The sequence below is a fragment of the Eufriesea mexicana genome, unplaced genomic scaffold, assembly GCF_001483705.2.
Source record: "Eufriesea mexicana isolate 0111107269 unplaced genomic scaffold, ASM148370v2 scaffold1723, whole genome shotgun sequence".
NCBI classification, from domain to species: Eukaryota; Metazoa; Arthropoda; class Insecta; order Hymenoptera; family Apidae; genus Eufriesea; species Eufriesea mexicana.
In genome coordinates this window covers 207,063-224,475 of record NW_016909858.1, presented here as the reverse complement: position 1 = coordinate 224,475, position 17,413 = coordinate 207,063, and the positions used below count along the sequence as shown (strand labels likewise).

The following is a 17,413-nucleotide window of genomic DNA, read 5'->3' as shown; positions in this document are numbered from 1 at the left end:
ATGGTTCGATTCTGAAAAATTCTTCGAAAGAACTTGATTGTATGGAGGTAGGAGAGATAGAAAGACAGATAGAGGAATTATCTGCATGGTTTGTGTAAGAGTAAGGGTAAGGGTAAGGGTAAAGGTAAAGGTAAAGGTAAAGGTAAAAAGGGTGGAAAAGATACGTGTATATACCGTAGTAAGTGGTACCCCATCCAACAACGGTGGGTCTAGCGCCGGCAAATCGCTCGTTTTTGTAATGTGCTTGCGGTAGACAGATCGGTATTACATAAGGAGACTTTCGAACGATCCTAGTAAGTTCAAGAACCGCGATGTCATTGTAAAATCCAACGCGCGAAAATTTTGGATGTGCGTGAATTTGCTTGACCGCATAAGTTTCTGGAGCAGATGGTTCGTCGTTTCTTTCAAGGTCTATGTCACCGAGACGGACAGTGAACTGTCTCGCGGCAAATCTGCACAAACATTTTATCGGCTATTTTATCGATTTCTGAGTATATGGTTGGTGAAAATTTCAGAATATGCATTTTGTAAACTTACTGCTGTTGACGGTGATCCCGTGTACAATGAGCAGCGGTAAGAATATACCGCGATCCGATCAGAGATCCACCGCACCAAAATTCCGTACGTTTAGAACCATGCAAGAATATCGCTGCCATCCAAGGCCAACGACCAGGAAGAGCTTCTTCTCCACCTACCACTCGATATTTACCCGAATTTCTTATTCCACATTCTATCGAAGAAAACAATTTATATGCCGCTATAGTTTCTTCAGGTTCGTTTCGACATTTCTACGTTCTATTATTATTATTACGTTCTACGTTATTATCATGAACATTTACCTTCGTCGTCGTGTATGAAATTATTATCGATAGCGCTAGTAGTTGAAGATCCAAGTAAGCTGTATGAATGATTCAAGGGCAAATCAACAGAGGAGGATACTGGAATGAATTCTGTTGTTAGGAGATCGACAAGATTTGTTGGCGTAGTCGTGACCGTAATGGTGGTTGCAGGTGCAACGACAGGGAATAGTGGTATCGGTTTAGGGGACTGATGTTTCGTTGGACGTATCGATGGTTGAACTGATGGAGGATGTACACCCGAATCAATCCCCGATGTTGCGATTATACTGGCTATCGTGCTGAAAATTTCATACGTATCCAATTTTCCAAGTATTAAATTTACGAATGGTTTAGCATAACCATATAAAACAAGCATGACGTTGTTGTGTGATATCGTTGCATTTACCTTGTCCCGTTAGTGTCAATCTTATCTGTCAGTGGGCAACAGACACCCGGGACGAATAAACTTTTGAAGCACAATGACTGTCTGAGTTTGGTTAAGTCGAGCAACAGTTGAGGACAATTACTCAAATCTTGACACTTTCCAAGATTACCGTTCGCAGTAGTGCAGTCAATGGACGATATCATCACCGCCTCCTTTTCCCTGTCGTGCTGGTTAATTTCGGTAGAAGAGGAAAAGGTGGCGATGGGGGAGGAGAGAGAGGATGAGGCAGACGAGCTGTCAGCGGGTATAGGTCGCACAGGCAATGCTACTCCTCTAACTAGCGGTGCAATACTGTCTGTTACATTACGTCCTAAAAACAAGCGCAACCGGGATGTTCATTTAACAAAAGATACGAGCGATTGTTAAAAGCAAGATCTAAGTCTTATTTAAAGTCTTACCTAGAATGTTTTTCGAGATAGTGTATATTGCCGATGGTAATTCTTTCGATGGATAACTCGAGCTATCCACGCCTCTAGTCATATTAACAATGTAATTGCCAACGGTGTTTAAAGCGCCCAAAGTTTCGGAAATCGTAACTAAAGGATCCGGTTGTTCTCGTTGTTGTTCCACTTTCGCTATTCTTACGTAAGGTCTAACCTGTATATTCCTCCTATAAATTGCTGGAGTCGATATTTGCGAGTCACGACTAGCCCAGTCATCCATCTTACTCCATCCTCGAATCGGTGACACAAACGTCTGAGATGTTCCGTACCTATTCGATACCGTCGATGCTGTCCATATTGCATGCATATTATTACACACATCGCGTATGTATTGAAAACGAATTTGTATCGGATCGAGTCAATTCGAGTTTTCGTTTCTTCCAACACACATAACTTCGTATCGTATAACAATGTAACAAATTGACAATATAAACTTACCAGTATGATAACGATAGTTGGTAACTTCTTTGGTGTATGACAAGGAACTCGTTAGCAAACTCCATATCGTGCAAAATCCTGAAACATCCGTGCGCACGAAATTCGTGATATTAAATGCGATACAGCGATACACTTACGTAGTATTGTAAGTGTCGATTACTCGAAATTCATCCCTTTTTCTCTTCTCTGAAGAATACGATTTCAGATTATACGAATATCTCTCTGACGAATTAATCGTTTGTCGCACATTTTCGAGAATAAAGTTCGTAGCAAGGTAACACGATTTACATAATTTCTACCTTAACTGAGACACGCGCTACTCGCGTTGTTGTACTACTTTTCAAAATATAACATTCGTCTGGTGTTTAAAGTATTTCAAGCCACTTTGCAATTCGTTAATTATTTCAGTTTTCGGAGTAACCGTTTTTAGCGTCGATGACAACATGATTAACACGATCTTTCAACTTTTAATCACGAGTCTAAGAATAAAATTGATAGGAGAAGAATCTTTCTAGAGCGTAGGAAGATAGATAATTCGATGCTTTCAGAAATCGAGTCGTTTAAATGTATTTTAAGATATTACACGGTAATCGATCACTGTCGATGGAAAATTAGGAAAATCTATACGATTCCTGAAATCTCTTTCTCGAGAAGAACACAAAGGAAAGCGAACGATCAAGCGAACGTTTTTAGAGTCGGTCTACGCAAACGGACTTTATCGATGGTGAAAGTTGCTCGGCGAGAAAGCGCGCCTTTCTTCCATTCACTGATTCATCACACTAAACCTACGCTATACGCATACGGCAGTGAAACAAAGAAAAGAGTACCAGGTGGAGCAGAAAAGCGCGTTTATTAATCAAGTAATTTATCTATTAAACGGAAATGTTACGATTCTCTTCCTGTCTGTAAAATCCTCTATCATCGTCATTTTTCTCTGTACGCCTTGCAAACGATTATACTATCAATTTTTCCAATTCTTTAACTAACGTTATCTTTGCTTTTAAGCAATGATCTTTCAACGAAACCTTCTCATTTTGCCTGGTATTTTTTATTTTTTCCATAATTCAACCAATTCTTTTGTTTTATTCCTCGCTGTAATACGCTTTTTGTCTTCTGTAACGATCTGCGCTATCTTGTCACTGTTTGACCCACATCATACGGACTGCTCAAACTAGATCTTGATTCCAAACGATGTAACGTTGCGAATCTATCACGGTGTGTAATTCAATGCTCTCTTGTCGTAACAGATTATATGTAATTACGTGTAATATAATGCACGGGACACGTATGGTAACAAAAGCTGTGTATAACGGGAACAGGAGAAAATGATTTTAAATTCGAAAATATACGACAAGTTAAGTGCAATAGTTTCAAGTTTTCGCGCGAATCAACATTGACGAAATTACGATCTTGAATATAATTTGAATTTGCTTTGCGCCTGTCCTTTCATACGCGAACCAGATATTAAAGATTTAATAGCGAATAAGTGCCGTTCATAAAGTTGCATGGTATTACCCGCATTACCACACTATTGCTATATTAAATCGCTCAAATCACTTACTCAAAATGATGGACAACGACATTCTGATCCAGAGTAAACATTCAATCGATCTTGTTCGCAGGCATTCCAAGCGCGTCTATCGTTATCACCGCATCTGACACCCACAACTGAACATACCACACATGCAACTATTTCAACAAAGTTGTTGCGTCCGCGAGACTACCGGTGAATTGTCCATCGTTCTATCGAACTTCAACTCATTCAGGCCGGAGAGATGGGGGAAAGAGATTGGCAAAGAGGGGGAGCGAAAATAAGTTAGAGAAAATAAGAGAAAGGAAAATGAGGTGAAGGAGGAGAAGTACGGCGGCACGAGGGTTGGAGGGGAACATAGTAGTAGAGATGGTGGTAATGGTGGGAAGTTGATAAAAAAATATGACTATCGGAAGAAAACTATGGAATCGGGCAATCGTGATTACACGAAGTAAACCTTGATCATGATGACTGTCCATGGAAAGACCTCGACACACTTTGTTTTCTACGGAACCATTCCCTCATTCTCTCCTATTTCCTTGGTCTTTCCTCGCTTTTTCTCTCCGTAGCAACTGTTATCTTACCTTTTACAATTGAAGGAAAATATTCTTTCGTAGAATATCTAAATATTCTATTCGTACTTTTCTTATGGACATTTTCCCTCTAAAACAAATACGCGATAGAAGTAATTTGCATTTTACCATAAAATGCTCGTTTTCTAAATCACAGTTCGATTGTCATTTTCATTAATATTTCGAAAGATTCGTGTTGTTAATACATATTCGTAACTAATAAAAATTAAATGCATTGAATGTGCAAACTGATTTGACGAAACGTCAACTTATTCTTTATCGGACATAAGGATTTTAATCGGCTAATCTGTTAAGGATTAATAAAATATGTTAATTATCCGCTACGCTAGGTAATTGTGTGAAACATTGCAAAACATATAGTTCTAATATACCATAAATTTATTTATATTATAGTAGTTGTCACTATACTGAAACATGTACGTGTACTTCACGTATAAACTTAGATTCCAATGTTGTTAGATACATTGTTCTTGTACACTGTTCTTATGGAATTCAATATACAAATTGTTCAATCATATTCTTATGAGAATATGTACGTATTTCTACAAGGAATTGATTGAAGGTACATAATGTAACTATTTGTAACACTATATGGTTTGTCTTATCGTCCTATAAGAATATATTCAATGATGTAAATGAGTGCACATCATTGTTTGAAATGAATTGCAAGTAACAATCGATACAACACATCATATAAATGTAATTCTGCTATAGACAAAGAAATAAAAATGTGTCTCACCTCGAACGTCTCACTCCCTAAATCGCTAAATCGTATCTATTAACAAATGTACAATAGTCCATTACACTTCAGTATTACATATACTCGATACATTATGGATAGGTCCAAATATGTGTTTACATTTTCCCAATGAATACTAATGAAATATTGCCTTTCAGCAGTGATGATAACAATAGCATTAATAACAATATATCAGTGTCAGTGCCAGTGTCAGTGCCAGTGCCAGTGCCAGTGCCAGTGTCAGTGTCAGTGTCAGTGTCAGTGTCAGTGTCAGTGTCAGTGTCAGTGTCAGTGTCAGTGTCAGTGTCAGTGTCAGTATCAATACTGGCAATAGTATCATCATTATTATCATCATCACCACCATCACCATATCCACTAATACTAATACAAACACCATTGCCATCACCACCATTGTCAACACAACCACCATTACCACATCCATCACCATCACCATCTTCGTCATCGTCATGATCATTATCATCATTATTATCTGCAGCAGCAGCAATAGCAGCAACAGCAATAGTAGTAACAGTAGCAGTAGCAGTAGCAGTAGCAGTAGCAGTAGCAGTAGCAGTAGCAGTAGCAGTAGCAGTAGCAGTAGCAGTAGCAGTAGCAGTAGCAGTAGCAGTAGCAGTAGCAGTAACAGTGGCATTAGCATTAGCAGTAGCAGTAGCAGTAGCAGTAGCAGGAGCAGCAGCAGGAGCAGCAGCAGTAGCAGTAGCAGTAGCAGCAGCAGTAGCAGCAGCAGTAGTAGCAGCGGCAACGGTAGCGGTGGCAGTAGCAGTAGCAGTAGCAGTAGCAGTAGCAGTAGCAGTAGCAGTAGCAGTAGCAGTAGCAGTAGCAGTAGCAGTAGCAGTAGCAGTAGCAGTAGCAGTAGCAGTAGCAGTAGCAGTAGCAGTAGCAGTAGCAGTAGCAGTAGCAGTAGCAGTAGCAGTAGCAGTAGCAGTATAATAGTAGGAGTAGCAACGCGGATAGCAGGAGTAGTAATAGTAGTAGTATAATAGTAGGAGTAGCAACGCGGATAGCAGGAGTACTAATAGTAATAGTATAATAGTAGAGGTAGCAGCAGTGACAGCAGGAGTAGTAATAGTAGTAGTATTAGTAGTAGTAATAGTAGTAATAATGATAATAGTGGTGATACAAGTTTTATTTTCTTCATTGAACCATAGATGAAAATGGAACTTCGAAAGCGGCGCAATTGTCATTAAAACGTTATGAACCTGGAGACTTGAATCTCATTATTAATGATCATTGAGACGAATGTCAAGAGTGAAACATCCAGTTCGGTTTAATCTATTCAGAACTTAATTAAGAAATAGCGATACAAATACAAGCGTCGAAAAAGAGTTCGAAGGCGTATGTATATGTAATTCGTCAGTGAGAAATTATTTGCTCTATCAGCGAATTACAATTTATCTAACAAATGCACGCAATTACGTTACATCCGGAACTTACTCGTACGATTAATTTCTGAAGTATAATGAAGTTTGATTTGTCAATAATATAAATAATAATTTAGTGTGCGTGTGCATATGAATCAGTGAGTGTGAACACGTTCATATGTGCCTTGCGTCAGAAACGGGTGGATATAAAAATTCATGTTATAATGGGATGAATTAGAGGTACAAGATCAATATTTTCTCATGCTCGGCATAGACGACTTGTATGGATCGAAACGATCATACGAAGGTGCAGTTCCAGGTGCTGTTAATCCCATTGATTGGATAGGACCGCTTTGATACGTTGGTGGTACTGGATGTCGTAATGTGTTTCCCATGCTACTTGAATTACTCCATCTGAAATAAATTCGTTTATTCGATACTTCTTATTTTCGAATATAATAGAAATTTATCGGGAGAAAAGAAAATTGATTTGTCCTGTACCTGTTTACATTGTCGGACGACCTAGAACTCCAACTGGATGGTTCATTTCGGGGATCTCGAGTACCACTACTTGGTACAGAATTAAATGATTTTGTAGACGGAGGTCCAGAGTGCCAGCTGCTAGTTGTTCGATTGCTTTCAACGTATCGACTGTCACCTGCGCGTGTGTATAAGTTTTGCGATAACTAAACCTTAATCAGAAATTTATCTGAGACTGTGAAAATTCTTTTATACTAACGTGGAGTGCTGGAACCTGTAGGTTTAAAACTTTCACTGTATCGCGTATGACTATCCTTAGAACTTCTATGGGTATCCGTTTCAGAACGTCTAACATCGCGATCACGAGCATAAGTGGTTGTACTTGCACGTTCATACCTATATAAAGACATTTCAATGAAGATTCATTCAATTTCTCTCGTTCAAAGAATCAAAATATTGTGCACTTTTATTTTAAAATGCGTATCTTTGTTTTACCTTTCCTTAACTTGTCGAGGGTCGATAGACGTTGCTGTTGTGCTAAGAGTTTCGCGACGTACAATTACTTCTCTCCCTCGGGATACCTCAGAAAAGCTTTCAGGGCGGCTACTACGAGAAGTAAATTCGCTACTGCGTTTAAATTCCTTTTTCAATCCTAAATCTTGCGCGGATCTGAAATTTATTATGACTATTTCATATTCTTCCTTCTTTCATTGAGTAGAGCAAAATATAAACTGCACATCTTACCTACTAGATTCGTAGCGAGTAGGTGGCGAAGCATCCAGTCGCCTATCCGAGACACGATCCAAAATTTCACCACGTCGGTCACTCACACGTTCTGGAATGTGTTTTCGACTGTGTTCAGTAGCCATACGCTTCCTGTCTGGTTCGACATACATATCTCTTGGATCCCGTCTGTCACTGGAACATCGCTTAATGGAAGGTGGTGGTGGAGCACGTCTACTCTCTTCTAATCGCATCTGTTGTCTTTTCAATTCCAATCTTTCTCGTTCTAGCTTCTCCCGTTCTAGTTTCTGACGTTCTCGTTCAAGTCGAAGCAATTCGGCTTTCTCCTGCTCGATTCTTTCCCTTTCTCTTCGTAATTTTTCCCGTTCCCTTTCTAGACGCGCGGCCTCTTCTCTTTGCCTACGTTCTACTTCTCTTTGTCGTTCCATATCTTCTCTCCTTCTTCGTTCTTCCTCACGAAGCATTCTCTCTCTTTCGCGTAGCCTTTGCCTTTCTCGTTCCTCCTAAGTATATACATAGCAAGTTATACTATAGCTTCGTAATTGCTCTTCAGGTTACTAAATCGCTAGATTATAGAAAAATATTTTATCATCAATAATATCGATTTACCCTGATTTTTGCAAATGTCAGTACATCGTCGCGTCTACGTCGTTCACGGCTGCGAGACCGAGTGTGAGATCGGTGATGATCCCAGGATCGAATTCTTTTCTCATCGCGTCTTCCCCTCTCACTCTCGGGTTTCTTGCTAGTCGACTTAGTTGACCGAGAATCCGTATCTTTTGAAACTTCATCTTTCTTTTCCTGCACTTCTGCCTTTTTATTTTCAATATTCTCGTTGTTCTTCTCATCTGTCTTTTTCGCTGTTGCAATATATTTAAATATTTATTTTATAACACATATATTTAATTGTCATTTCGCAAGATTATTTATTTAAAAATTACTCACTTGCTTCCGATCCTTTATCCTCTGCTTCCTTCTTCATTTCCTTATCTTTTCGATCACTGATATCATGATTATCCTTTGACTTCTCTTTTTCTTCCTTTTTCTCAGATTTTCCGTTTGTAGTATCCCGTTTGCGCATGTGGCTTTGTTGAGTATCGCCTTTGGCCTTTAAACACAAAATGAGAGAACACACTGTGAGGGAAAATATGCATAACTAGGTCTTTAGGAGAATAGGAATTTTCTGTTTTTCTTATCTCATGTACCTTTTCAACGGATATTACACGGCCGTGCAGTTCAGTTCTATGCAAATGTTGTATACATTTTGCGGCATCTTCGCTAGTAGACATAGTCACGTATCCGTAACATCTGGCCCCCGGTGTTCTTGCATTGGTAACCACTTTTGCACCTATCACTTTTCCATATTTTGAAAATATTTGCTTCAAATCTGTCGCACGAGTACTCGATGATAACCCGGATACCCACAAATTCCTGCTACTCGCATTAATGGGACTAATTTGCGAAGTCTTTTTGTCTGTACAATGAATTAAATCATATAAATAAATAAAGATTAAATAAAAAATAGTACCTGAATTATAATATTGCTATTAATTACTTCAAAATCCAATTATAAATCTGCAAATAAAATTTAACTCATTTAATAATTACCTTTGTCATCTCTCTTTTGGCTCTTGTTACTTGATTCCGCACTGAAAACAATTATTATTTTCATTATATTTGCCATTCAATTGAGTACCTCTCATTACATTCGAAAGATAATATTTTGGAAACGACTTGTCTTTCGAGGCTTAATTAGATACCTCTGTAACTATGTTAAGCATATAAATTTGGCTAGCAACTTTTATCTTTATACTGACATCATCATTATCATCACAGATGTTACCATAATTATAATTATGATCATCAAAAACTCCATCATCACCATCATCATCATCGTTGTCGTTGCCCCCGTCCATGTCTTCGTCCTTATCATTGTCATCGTCATCATTATCATTATCATTATCATTATCATTATCATTATCACTGTCGTCATTAAGATCACCGTCGTTATCGTTGTCATTATAATCGTTATCGTCGTCCCTATCATCATTGTTAAGATTATCAGCACCACACTACCACAGCTACCATCATTATCTACATTATCGTCATCATTGTCATTGTCATTGTCATTGTCATTGTCATTGTCACCGTTACCATCGCCATCACCATCACCATCACCATCACCATCACTGCCATCGCCACCATCACCATCGCCATCACCATCGCCATCACCATCGCCATCACCACCATCACCCCCATCACCACCATCACCACCATCACCACCATCACCACCATCACCACCATCACCACCATCATCATCACCACCATCATCACCACCATCATCATCACCACCATCATCATCACCACCATCATCATCACCACCATCATCATCACCACCACCATCATCACCACCACCACCATCACCACCACAACCACCTCCACCACCACAACCACCTCCACCACCACAACCACCTCCAGCACCAAAACCACCACCACCACCACAACCACCATCACCACCATCACCACCACTACCACCACTACCACCACTACCACCACCACCGCTACCATCATTACTACCACAATCAACATTACCATCTGCGTCGTCATCATCATTATCATCGCCCCATCATCATTAACGCTAGCACCAACACCACCACTACAACTTCCATCACCATCATCATCATCATTGCCATCGTTGGAACCTCCACCATCATTATCATCATCATCATCATAAACGTTATCACTGTCATTATCGTTATTATCGTTATCGTCATCGTAACCATGACTGTGATTGTGATCATAGACGTGCTTGTTGTCGTCATCGTCATCGTCATCGTCATCGTCATCGTCATCGTGGCCGTAGTTGCTGTCATAGTCGTCATAGTTTACATCATCACCACCGTCATCGTCACCATCATAATCATCATCATCAGCAGCAGCAGCATCATTATCCTGTCAGAATTACCATCCTCCTCATGATCATCATTATTATTACCATCTTTACCATCATCACGAATATCACCATTATCACCGTCATCAGCATAATCATCATCGATATCAACGTCATTGTCACTGTCATTGTCATCGTCGTCGACACCAGCATTTACATCATCATCATCCTTGTCGCAGTCATCGTAATTCCCGTCGCCGTCGTCGGCATCGTCATCGTCGTCGGCATCGTCATCGTCATCGTCATCGTCATCGTTATCGCCATCACCACCATTACCATCATAATCATCATCATTGTTATAAATCGTCATCGTTATTGTCATCACCATCGTTATCATTAAGGGCAGCAGCAGCAACAACAACAGCAGCAGCAGCAGCAGCAGCAACAGCAGCAGCAGTACAACAGCAGCAGCACAATAGCAGCAGTAGTAACAGCATCGTCGCCATCATCATTAGCATTATCGATGTTGCTATCGTTATAATCATCATTGTCATCATCGTCATAATCTCCATCATTAAAATGATCATTATTATTATCATCATCATCATCGTGATAATTTTATTTATCATCACCATTTTCATAATTATCATTGTCACCATTATCGTCACTACCACCATTATTATCATCATTAATGTTACAGTCATCATCATTGTCATTATTGTCACTATCATTATCATTATCATTTCCATTATAGTAGTTAATGATAAAGATAACATCAATAATCAAACAGCAATAATAACAACAGCGACAATAACAATAACAACAGTAACAGCAATAATAATAGAAATAACAGTAATAGTAACAATAATTAGATATTCGTTTTGGCATTCATTTATACATCATTATGATATAATTTGTTAGCATTTTACTGAAATATTGCTACGTTTCACTGCAGTTGAATCCACTTTTCATCGTTCGTGTTTAATGAAAGTATGTTGATGCAAGTAATACATTTGTATTGCATATCCTTCTCACACAAGTTTTCCGAACATAATAGCATTTTTCCTTCGAAGTCCTTCGCAGTGGGCTTGACAGTAAGTTGCAACAAATATCAACACATATGCTTCGTTGTGAGTTGTAACAAGTATTGACCCATACGCGATAATAGAGTAGCAGTATCTTCGATGAATGATATGATTGCTTGATGTTGTGTTATAGCTTAAGTTGGATCTGTCAAGTGCATAATTTATCTCGAGATGCTAATAATCTTGTTACCATGCTCGACGAAACTGCTGTTTAGTTTATAAATGAGTATTTCCATCAGAGAGAGAAGGTAGAAAAATATTCGTTTACAAATAGGTGCGGTATGTATGAAACTTGATTTGGTTAAGTTTGCTAGCCAATTTCTCGATTTCTTAACATACTTTCCAGAGTTAAGAATTACAGCCTAAACGTACGAGATCGGAAAGGAACTTCGTATGCGATTGAAAAAAAGGGAATAAAGTAATCTTGCGTGCGACTGTGACGAATAATTCAGCTTGAAAATCCATCGTTTGACAGTATCTTATCCTGATGGTATTGTATGCGGCAGAAGAGCATTGCTAGCATAGAGTTGTGTGACATTTCGTTGTCGTACCACTGTGAACCGTTTACCAATGAGAGACCAACCTCTTGCTTCCGTCTCCGCCACTGTCCTGCTTGCTCTTCGTCCCGATGTTTCCACCTGATGTTGTCCCTTCCTTGTTGTTGGCACCAGCTTCTGCTCTACTGCTCCCTTTAGAGTCTCCCTTCTTGTTTTCTTCCACTTTCTTCTTTTCTCCTCCATCTGCAGAGACAATCAAGGTAGAGCATAGTCACTTTCTGCGAAGCCAGATTTCTTCTCCCTCCCTAACACTTCTGCTGCTTAGTAGCCTGTATTTTCTGCATGGAATTTTCCCAAGCCACTAACAGATTGCGGAATAAATTATGATGAAGATCGCATGATAGCAATATCACAAATTCATTCTTCAATGGTTTAATCCATAGCGACCCCTGTCTTTTTTTTCGATTTTCTAACGACTTAAAATTACCTTCGTATTTTTAAATGAAATAGATCCAGAACAAAAGACTAAATTGAAAGAAAAATCTAGAGGAGATGAGGCAGTCAGATCTAGGAAAAGGAAAAGGAAAATGAAAAATTGGAAAAAAAGGAATACGTATATAAACACGCGGAATACGCATACATAGACGCTCGCCCGCATGTACAATATTATGTTGGTAACTGATTTTTGCGATAGCAAAATAGTTGTGAGTTAGAATGACCATGCGATTATTTTAAGTCGATAGTTTCAAGACATTGATTTCTCCGCGATGATAAATAATGATGCATCATCAACTGTACATAGGGCAAATTTTTGGCTGCACATACACTTGAGTCTTCTTGTATCCATATAATCCGGAGACCAAACAATCCAACGATGCTCTATGTGGTTAGGTAGAATTAAATGTAACTTTATATAAAACTCTAGCGTTAACTAACTTATAAACTAACACTTATGGGATAAACTTTGTAGAACATAGTTGATATTAAACTGCACACAAGAATGTCGACGGATATGTTTCATTTTGATTAAAACCTTGTCGATCATCGTGCTATAATACTTTGCAGTTATATTACTGCATGCCGTGTCCATATGAGAAATGATTGCATCGCGTCCTGCGTACGTGGTTGTTGCAAACAGAGGCTCGCCGATCTGACGAAGATGAGGTATGAATTTTGTTGACGAATCCAACACACTCTGGATAGATGAGGATATTTTATACGTAGATAAACATGTCCCTTGGTCTTGATGCCACATAATTAAATAACTTACTCATGACCGTAGATAACGATAATGCTATATATATTCCTTCAAATCTTATGTCTATGCATGCATACGCGCGCGCGCGCACACACACACGCACGTGTAATAAAATATGCAATTTGTGTGTGTGTGTGTCTGTGTGTGTGCACGTGTGCGCGTCTGTGCGTGCGTCTGTGTCTGTGTGTGTGTGTGCGCGCGTCTGTGTGTGTGTGTGTGTGTGTGTGTGTGTGTGTGCGCGCGCGCGCGTCTGTGTGTGTGTGTGTGTGTGTGCGCGCGCGCGCGCGTGCGTGCGTGCGCGTCTGTCTGTCTGTCTGTCTGTCTGTCTGTCTGTCTGTCTGTCTGTCTGTCTGTCTGTCTGTGTCTGTGTCTGTGTGTGTGGGTGTGTGTGTGTGTGTGCGCGCGCGCGCGTGTGTGTGTGTGTGTGCGCGTCTGTGTGTGCGTCTGTGTCTGTGGGTGTGTGTGTGCGCGCGCGCGCGTGTGTGTGTGTGTGTGCGCGTCTGTGTGTGCGTCTGTGTCTGTGGGTGTGTGTGTGCGCGCGCGCGCGTGTGTGTGTGTGTGTGCGCGTCTGTGTGTGCGTCTGTGTCTGTGGGTGTGTGTGTGCGCGCGTCTGTGTGTGTGTGTGTGTATGTATATGTATGTATGTATGTGTGTCTGTATGTATGTATGTATGTATGTATGTATGTATGTATGTATGTATGTATGTATGTATGTATGTAGGTACGTACGTACGTATGTATGCATGCATGCATGCATACAATATTGCGCGCGCGCGCGCGTGCACGTGTGTTTATGTATATGTGTGTGAAATGTTTAAGTCGATATATAACAAAACTTACCCTTGTGCCTTTCATGAGACTCTGTCTGAAATATACAAGGCAAAATACAAGTCATTAATATAACAGTTTCTACTTTTTTCTCTTTTCTTTTTTTTTTAAATATAATAGAATTATAATATAATTAAATCTGTTACCTCCTCAGCAAGGAGATTTTCTTCATCTTCACCAATAGTTAGATTGATGGAATCTTCATTGTCGATACCATTAGCCTCAATAGTTGAAACTGAATTAGTTGCATTTTGATTCACTGTGGCAGTTACATCGGATTCTACTTTCTTATCATTAACTTGCATATTTTCAACTGGACATTTATTCATATGATTTTTAACTTCCTGCTTATACTCCATCTCTTTACAAACATTATTCTGAATTTCACTTTGAGATTCCTACAACAATTTTTCTTTTATTTCACGATTCTTCTAAATATATGCTTTTACAGTAGAACTTAACATGTTATCTATATTTACTTCTATCCTAGATGCTGTTATATTTTCCTCCAATGTAGGTTTTGTTTCTAATTTTGGTTTTACTTCATTATTATCTGATATTTCCATACTTTCTTCTTTCTGACTTTCTAATGAATCAACAGATTCATCTTGATTTGTTGTACCTGTTACTGAAATCCCCAAAACATATGTTTTGAATAAATAATTTTAAATGTACTTTGTCTCTTTCAAATAAAGTTACATACCACTATTTTTCCTTGGACTAACTTTGCATAATCCGCCACAAGGTACAATCAAGTATTCATCAGGATCTTGACCATCATCAGTTATGGCCTTCGTACATCAAAATAATAAATAAATTACCGTAATTGTAATAATAATAATAACTATAAAAATGTAAAACTACTACATCACAAATTATGCTACTTTTAACTACATGCAATTAGGGAATTTTGTTCTCCAAAAGAAGTATTATAATAATTATTCTAAATATTAATATTTTTGTATCCGTATAAATAGGATATAGTTTAAATAAATTATCGCCGCTTTCAGGGGGGTTAAAATGGCGACAAAACAACGAACAGTATTGTTAGTAAAATCTTAACAAAAGTTATTCAAAGAGTAAAATAATTTACTTTGGAGAGACGCTCGAGAAGTGCTGCTTTATTGCCAGTTTTGTCTAATCCACGACGTTCAAGTTCTGTTTTCAAATCTATGACTCGCAGTTCAGTAAGCTTTTTTCCCTCAACATCGGCCATTATTCTCGAACACTGATGTTCTATACAAGGTACGCTTACGCTTCTAATTTTATCGCTCTAGCAAGTAGAATTTTACGAATGTATCTTAGTGCATAAACTTAATGAAATTACAAAATTACGATATAAAGGTGGAATAGGTGAAGGATTTTTCAAAATCACAAAGAAAAAATTACGACAACACACTTTGATACGAACTATCCATCGTTGTCGCCATTTAACGGAAATGACCGGAAGTAATTCTCACACCAAGTGAGTAGAATAGCCAATCTGAAAAATTAAGAATACTATTAATTGGAAAATTACTAGGATAGTAGTCCTTCAATATTTTATAATTTCCGAATTGTAGTTATGTGAAATTAAATATATTAAAAATATAAAATTTTGTAGATATATATAAAATAGTATGAATATATATACGAAATAGATAGACGATATTCAGAGTTATAGTTATTTTACTAACCAAAGAAATTTCTCACTGGTTACAATTTTGAGAACGTAATACGTCAAAGTTGATTAAATGATATAAAATGACGTAATTACGTTTACGTTTATGAGTAAAATAGAATAAGGTTGTATAAAATGTTAAAATACAATTATTTTATTCGCTGAAGAATTTAAAGATTATAGTTTACACGTTTACGTATCTGGGTATATCTTTGTTATCTTTGATAAGAAAAATTAAACTATACATTATTGATTCGTGTACTGTAAGTAAAGTGAATACAATCATTTAATGTTGTATTAAGCCAAGAATCTATAAACGTAAACTGTATAGTTCTTATATTGATTTATCGGTATGCCTGTAAGTAAAATATTTTAATATAATGTTGAATATTACGATTTAACGAATTTATACATAGTTGGGCGTCTTTCTTAACCTATTTACACTTCTTTTTATGAACTTTAAGATTGTGCATTGAGTATGAATCTATAGAATAAAATATGACTGTCACATATATTTCATTGTATTACATTTTATTATAATACTATGAGAACTTCTCAGTTTTTTCTTGCAGGCATATCATTCGAGCTTCGTTGAAAACAATGGAAATATTGGTAATATGGCACTTCTGCCAATTAGAACACATTTTAGAGGTCCGGCACCGCCTTTTAATAATAAAGATTTAGATATAATTGATGAAGCATTATATTTTTTCAAAGCAAATGTGTTTTTTAGAACATATGAAATTAAGGTATAAATCCTGTATACGTTTATGTTTACAATGCAATCTTTGTTTCAAAGAATATTAAATGGTGTGTTGTTTTAGAGCGAGGCTGACAGAGTTTTGATTTATATTACATTATACATAACAGAGTGTTTGAAAAGATTACAGAAATGTGCAACTCAAACTCAAGCCACAAATGAAATGTATTATCTTGCTATTTCAAAATTTGATATTCCGGGTGATCCTGGCTTTCCGCTGAATTCAGTATATGCAAAACCAAGTAATCCTTTAGAAGCAGGTAATACATTCTATATTAATCTCTTCATCAAGGTAAAAATTATTAAATAAGAAGAAGAGATTATAAAAGGAAGTTATTGAAGAAAAAAGTTCAAAATTAAACTCATTTGAATGATGAAATTTGTTTTCATAGATACTATGAGGCAATATTTGCAACAAATAAGACAAGAGACAGGCACTAGACTTGTAGAGAAGGTATATGGTGAAGATGGTAAACCAAGCAAATGGTGGTTATGTTTTGCGAAGAAAAAGTTTATGGATAAATCATTATCTGGTCCAGGACAGTAAAGTATATTTTTTAATGTTACCCTTAGAATATGTATAATGCATAAATATAGACATTTATTATATGCTATTATATGGATTTTAATAATAATATTTCTGTAAAATTAAAGAAGATCTTAATATCAAGAATTTGAAAAAGAGAAGAATTGTAACATAAGAATTTTTTTGTAAATTTTACATACTATGCACTTATGCGTGTAGCTAAAATAGTAATGTATGTTTGTATTTACTTCATTTTGAAGAGAGAAATATAATAAG

General features: G+C 37.6%; 3 protein-coding genes across 5 annotated transcripts in view; 1 reads left to right on the top strand and 2 right to left on the bottom strand.

Annotated features, from left to right (window-relative positions):
* LOC108548674 (clotting factor B) overlaps nucleotides 1-4,026 on the bottom strand; it is a 4,974-nt gene extending 948 nt beyond the window's left edge. The window contains exons 1-7 of the mRNA XM_017901730.1: nucleotides 3,727-4,026; nucleotides 2,166-2,243; nucleotides 1,683-2,015; nucleotides 1,246-1,594; nucleotides 840-1,138; nucleotides 538-730; nucleotides 175-452 (exon numbers count right to left, since the gene is read on the bottom strand). Of these exons, the coding sequence (XP_017757219.1) occupies nucleotides 175-452; nucleotides 538-730; nucleotides 840-1,138; nucleotides 1,246-1,594; nucleotides 1,683-2,015; nucleotides 2,166-2,243; nucleotides 3,727-3,748 (1,552 nt within the window). The 5' untranslated portion in view covers nucleotides 3,749-4,026. The remainder of the gene's footprint in view (nucleotides 1-174; nucleotides 453-537; nucleotides 731-839; nucleotides 1,139-1,245; nucleotides 1,595-1,682; nucleotides 2,016-2,165; nucleotides 2,244-3,726) is intronic.
* Nucleotides 4,027-5,985: 1,959 nt separating this feature from the next.
* On the bottom strand, nucleotides 5,986-15,435 carry LOC108548679 (SAFB-like transcription modulator). The gene is made up of 15 exons (XM_017901733.1): nucleotides 15,285-15,435; nucleotides 14,895-14,982; nucleotides 14,671-14,819; nucleotides 14,338-14,589; nucleotides 14,204-14,228; nucleotides 12,193-12,349; nucleotides 9,243-9,283; nucleotides 8,840-9,108; nucleotides 8,580-8,742; nucleotides 8,244-8,494; nucleotides 7,635-8,137; nucleotides 7,386-7,559; nucleotides 7,150-7,286; nucleotides 6,912-7,068; nucleotides 5,986-6,824 (listed from the first exon to the last, which is right to left on the bottom strand). The coding sequence occupies exons 1-15, from the start codon at nucleotides 15,405-15,407 to the stop codon at nucleotides 6,659-6,661; spliced, it is 2,655 nt and encodes an 884-aa protein (XP_017757222.1). The 5' UTR covers nucleotides 15,408-15,435; the 3' UTR covers nucleotides 5,986-6,658.
* On the top strand, nucleotides 15,400-17,173 carry Arpc3A (Actin-related protein 2/3 complex, subunit 3A). 3 transcript variants are annotated; one of them, XM_017901735.1, is made up of 4 exons: nucleotides 15,400-15,436; nucleotides 16,424-16,600; nucleotides 16,676-16,871; nucleotides 17,004-17,173. In XM_017901735.1, the coding sequence occupies exons 2-4, from the start codon at nucleotides 16,469-16,471 to the stop codon at nucleotides 17,156-17,158; spliced, it is 483 nt and encodes a 160-aa protein (XP_017757224.1). In that variant the 5' UTR covers nucleotides 15,400-15,436; nucleotides 16,424-16,468; the 3' UTR covers nucleotides 17,159-17,173. The 3 variants fall into 3 exon arrangements, with proteins under 3 accessions (XP_017757224.1, XP_017757225.1, XP_017757223.1); XM_017901736.1 differs by lacking the exon at nucleotides 15,400-15,436 and adding an exon at nucleotides 15,443-15,656; XM_017901734.1 differs by lacking the exon at nucleotides 15,400-15,436 and adding an exon at nucleotides 15,993-16,209.
* Nucleotides 17,174-17,413: the final 240 nt, after the last annotated feature.

Bases quoted from the DNA above. Each gene is read 5' to 3' on its own strand.
- LOC108548679 (XM_017901733.1), bottom strand. From the start codon at position 15,407: ATGGCCGATGTTGAGGGAAAAAAGCTTACTGAACTGCGAGTCATAGAT. The intron at 8,495-8,579 runs GTGAGTAATTTT...ATATTGCAACAG, and splicing joins GGATAAAGGATCGGAAGCAA to CGAAAAAGACAGATGAGAAG. The intron at 8,138-8,243 runs GTAAATCGATAT...GTATATACTTAG, and splicing joins TGACATTTGCAAAAATCAGG to GAGGAACGAGAAAGGCAAAG.
- Arpc3A (XM_017901734.1), top strand. The intron at 16,601-16,675 runs GTATAAATCCTG...GTGTTGTTTTAG, and splicing joins TTAGAACATATGAAATTAAG to AGCGAGGCTGACAGAGTTTT. The intron at 16,872-17,003 runs GTAATACATTCT...TTGTTTTCATAG, and splicing joins AAGTAATCCTTTAGAAGCAG to ATACTATGAGGCAATATTTG.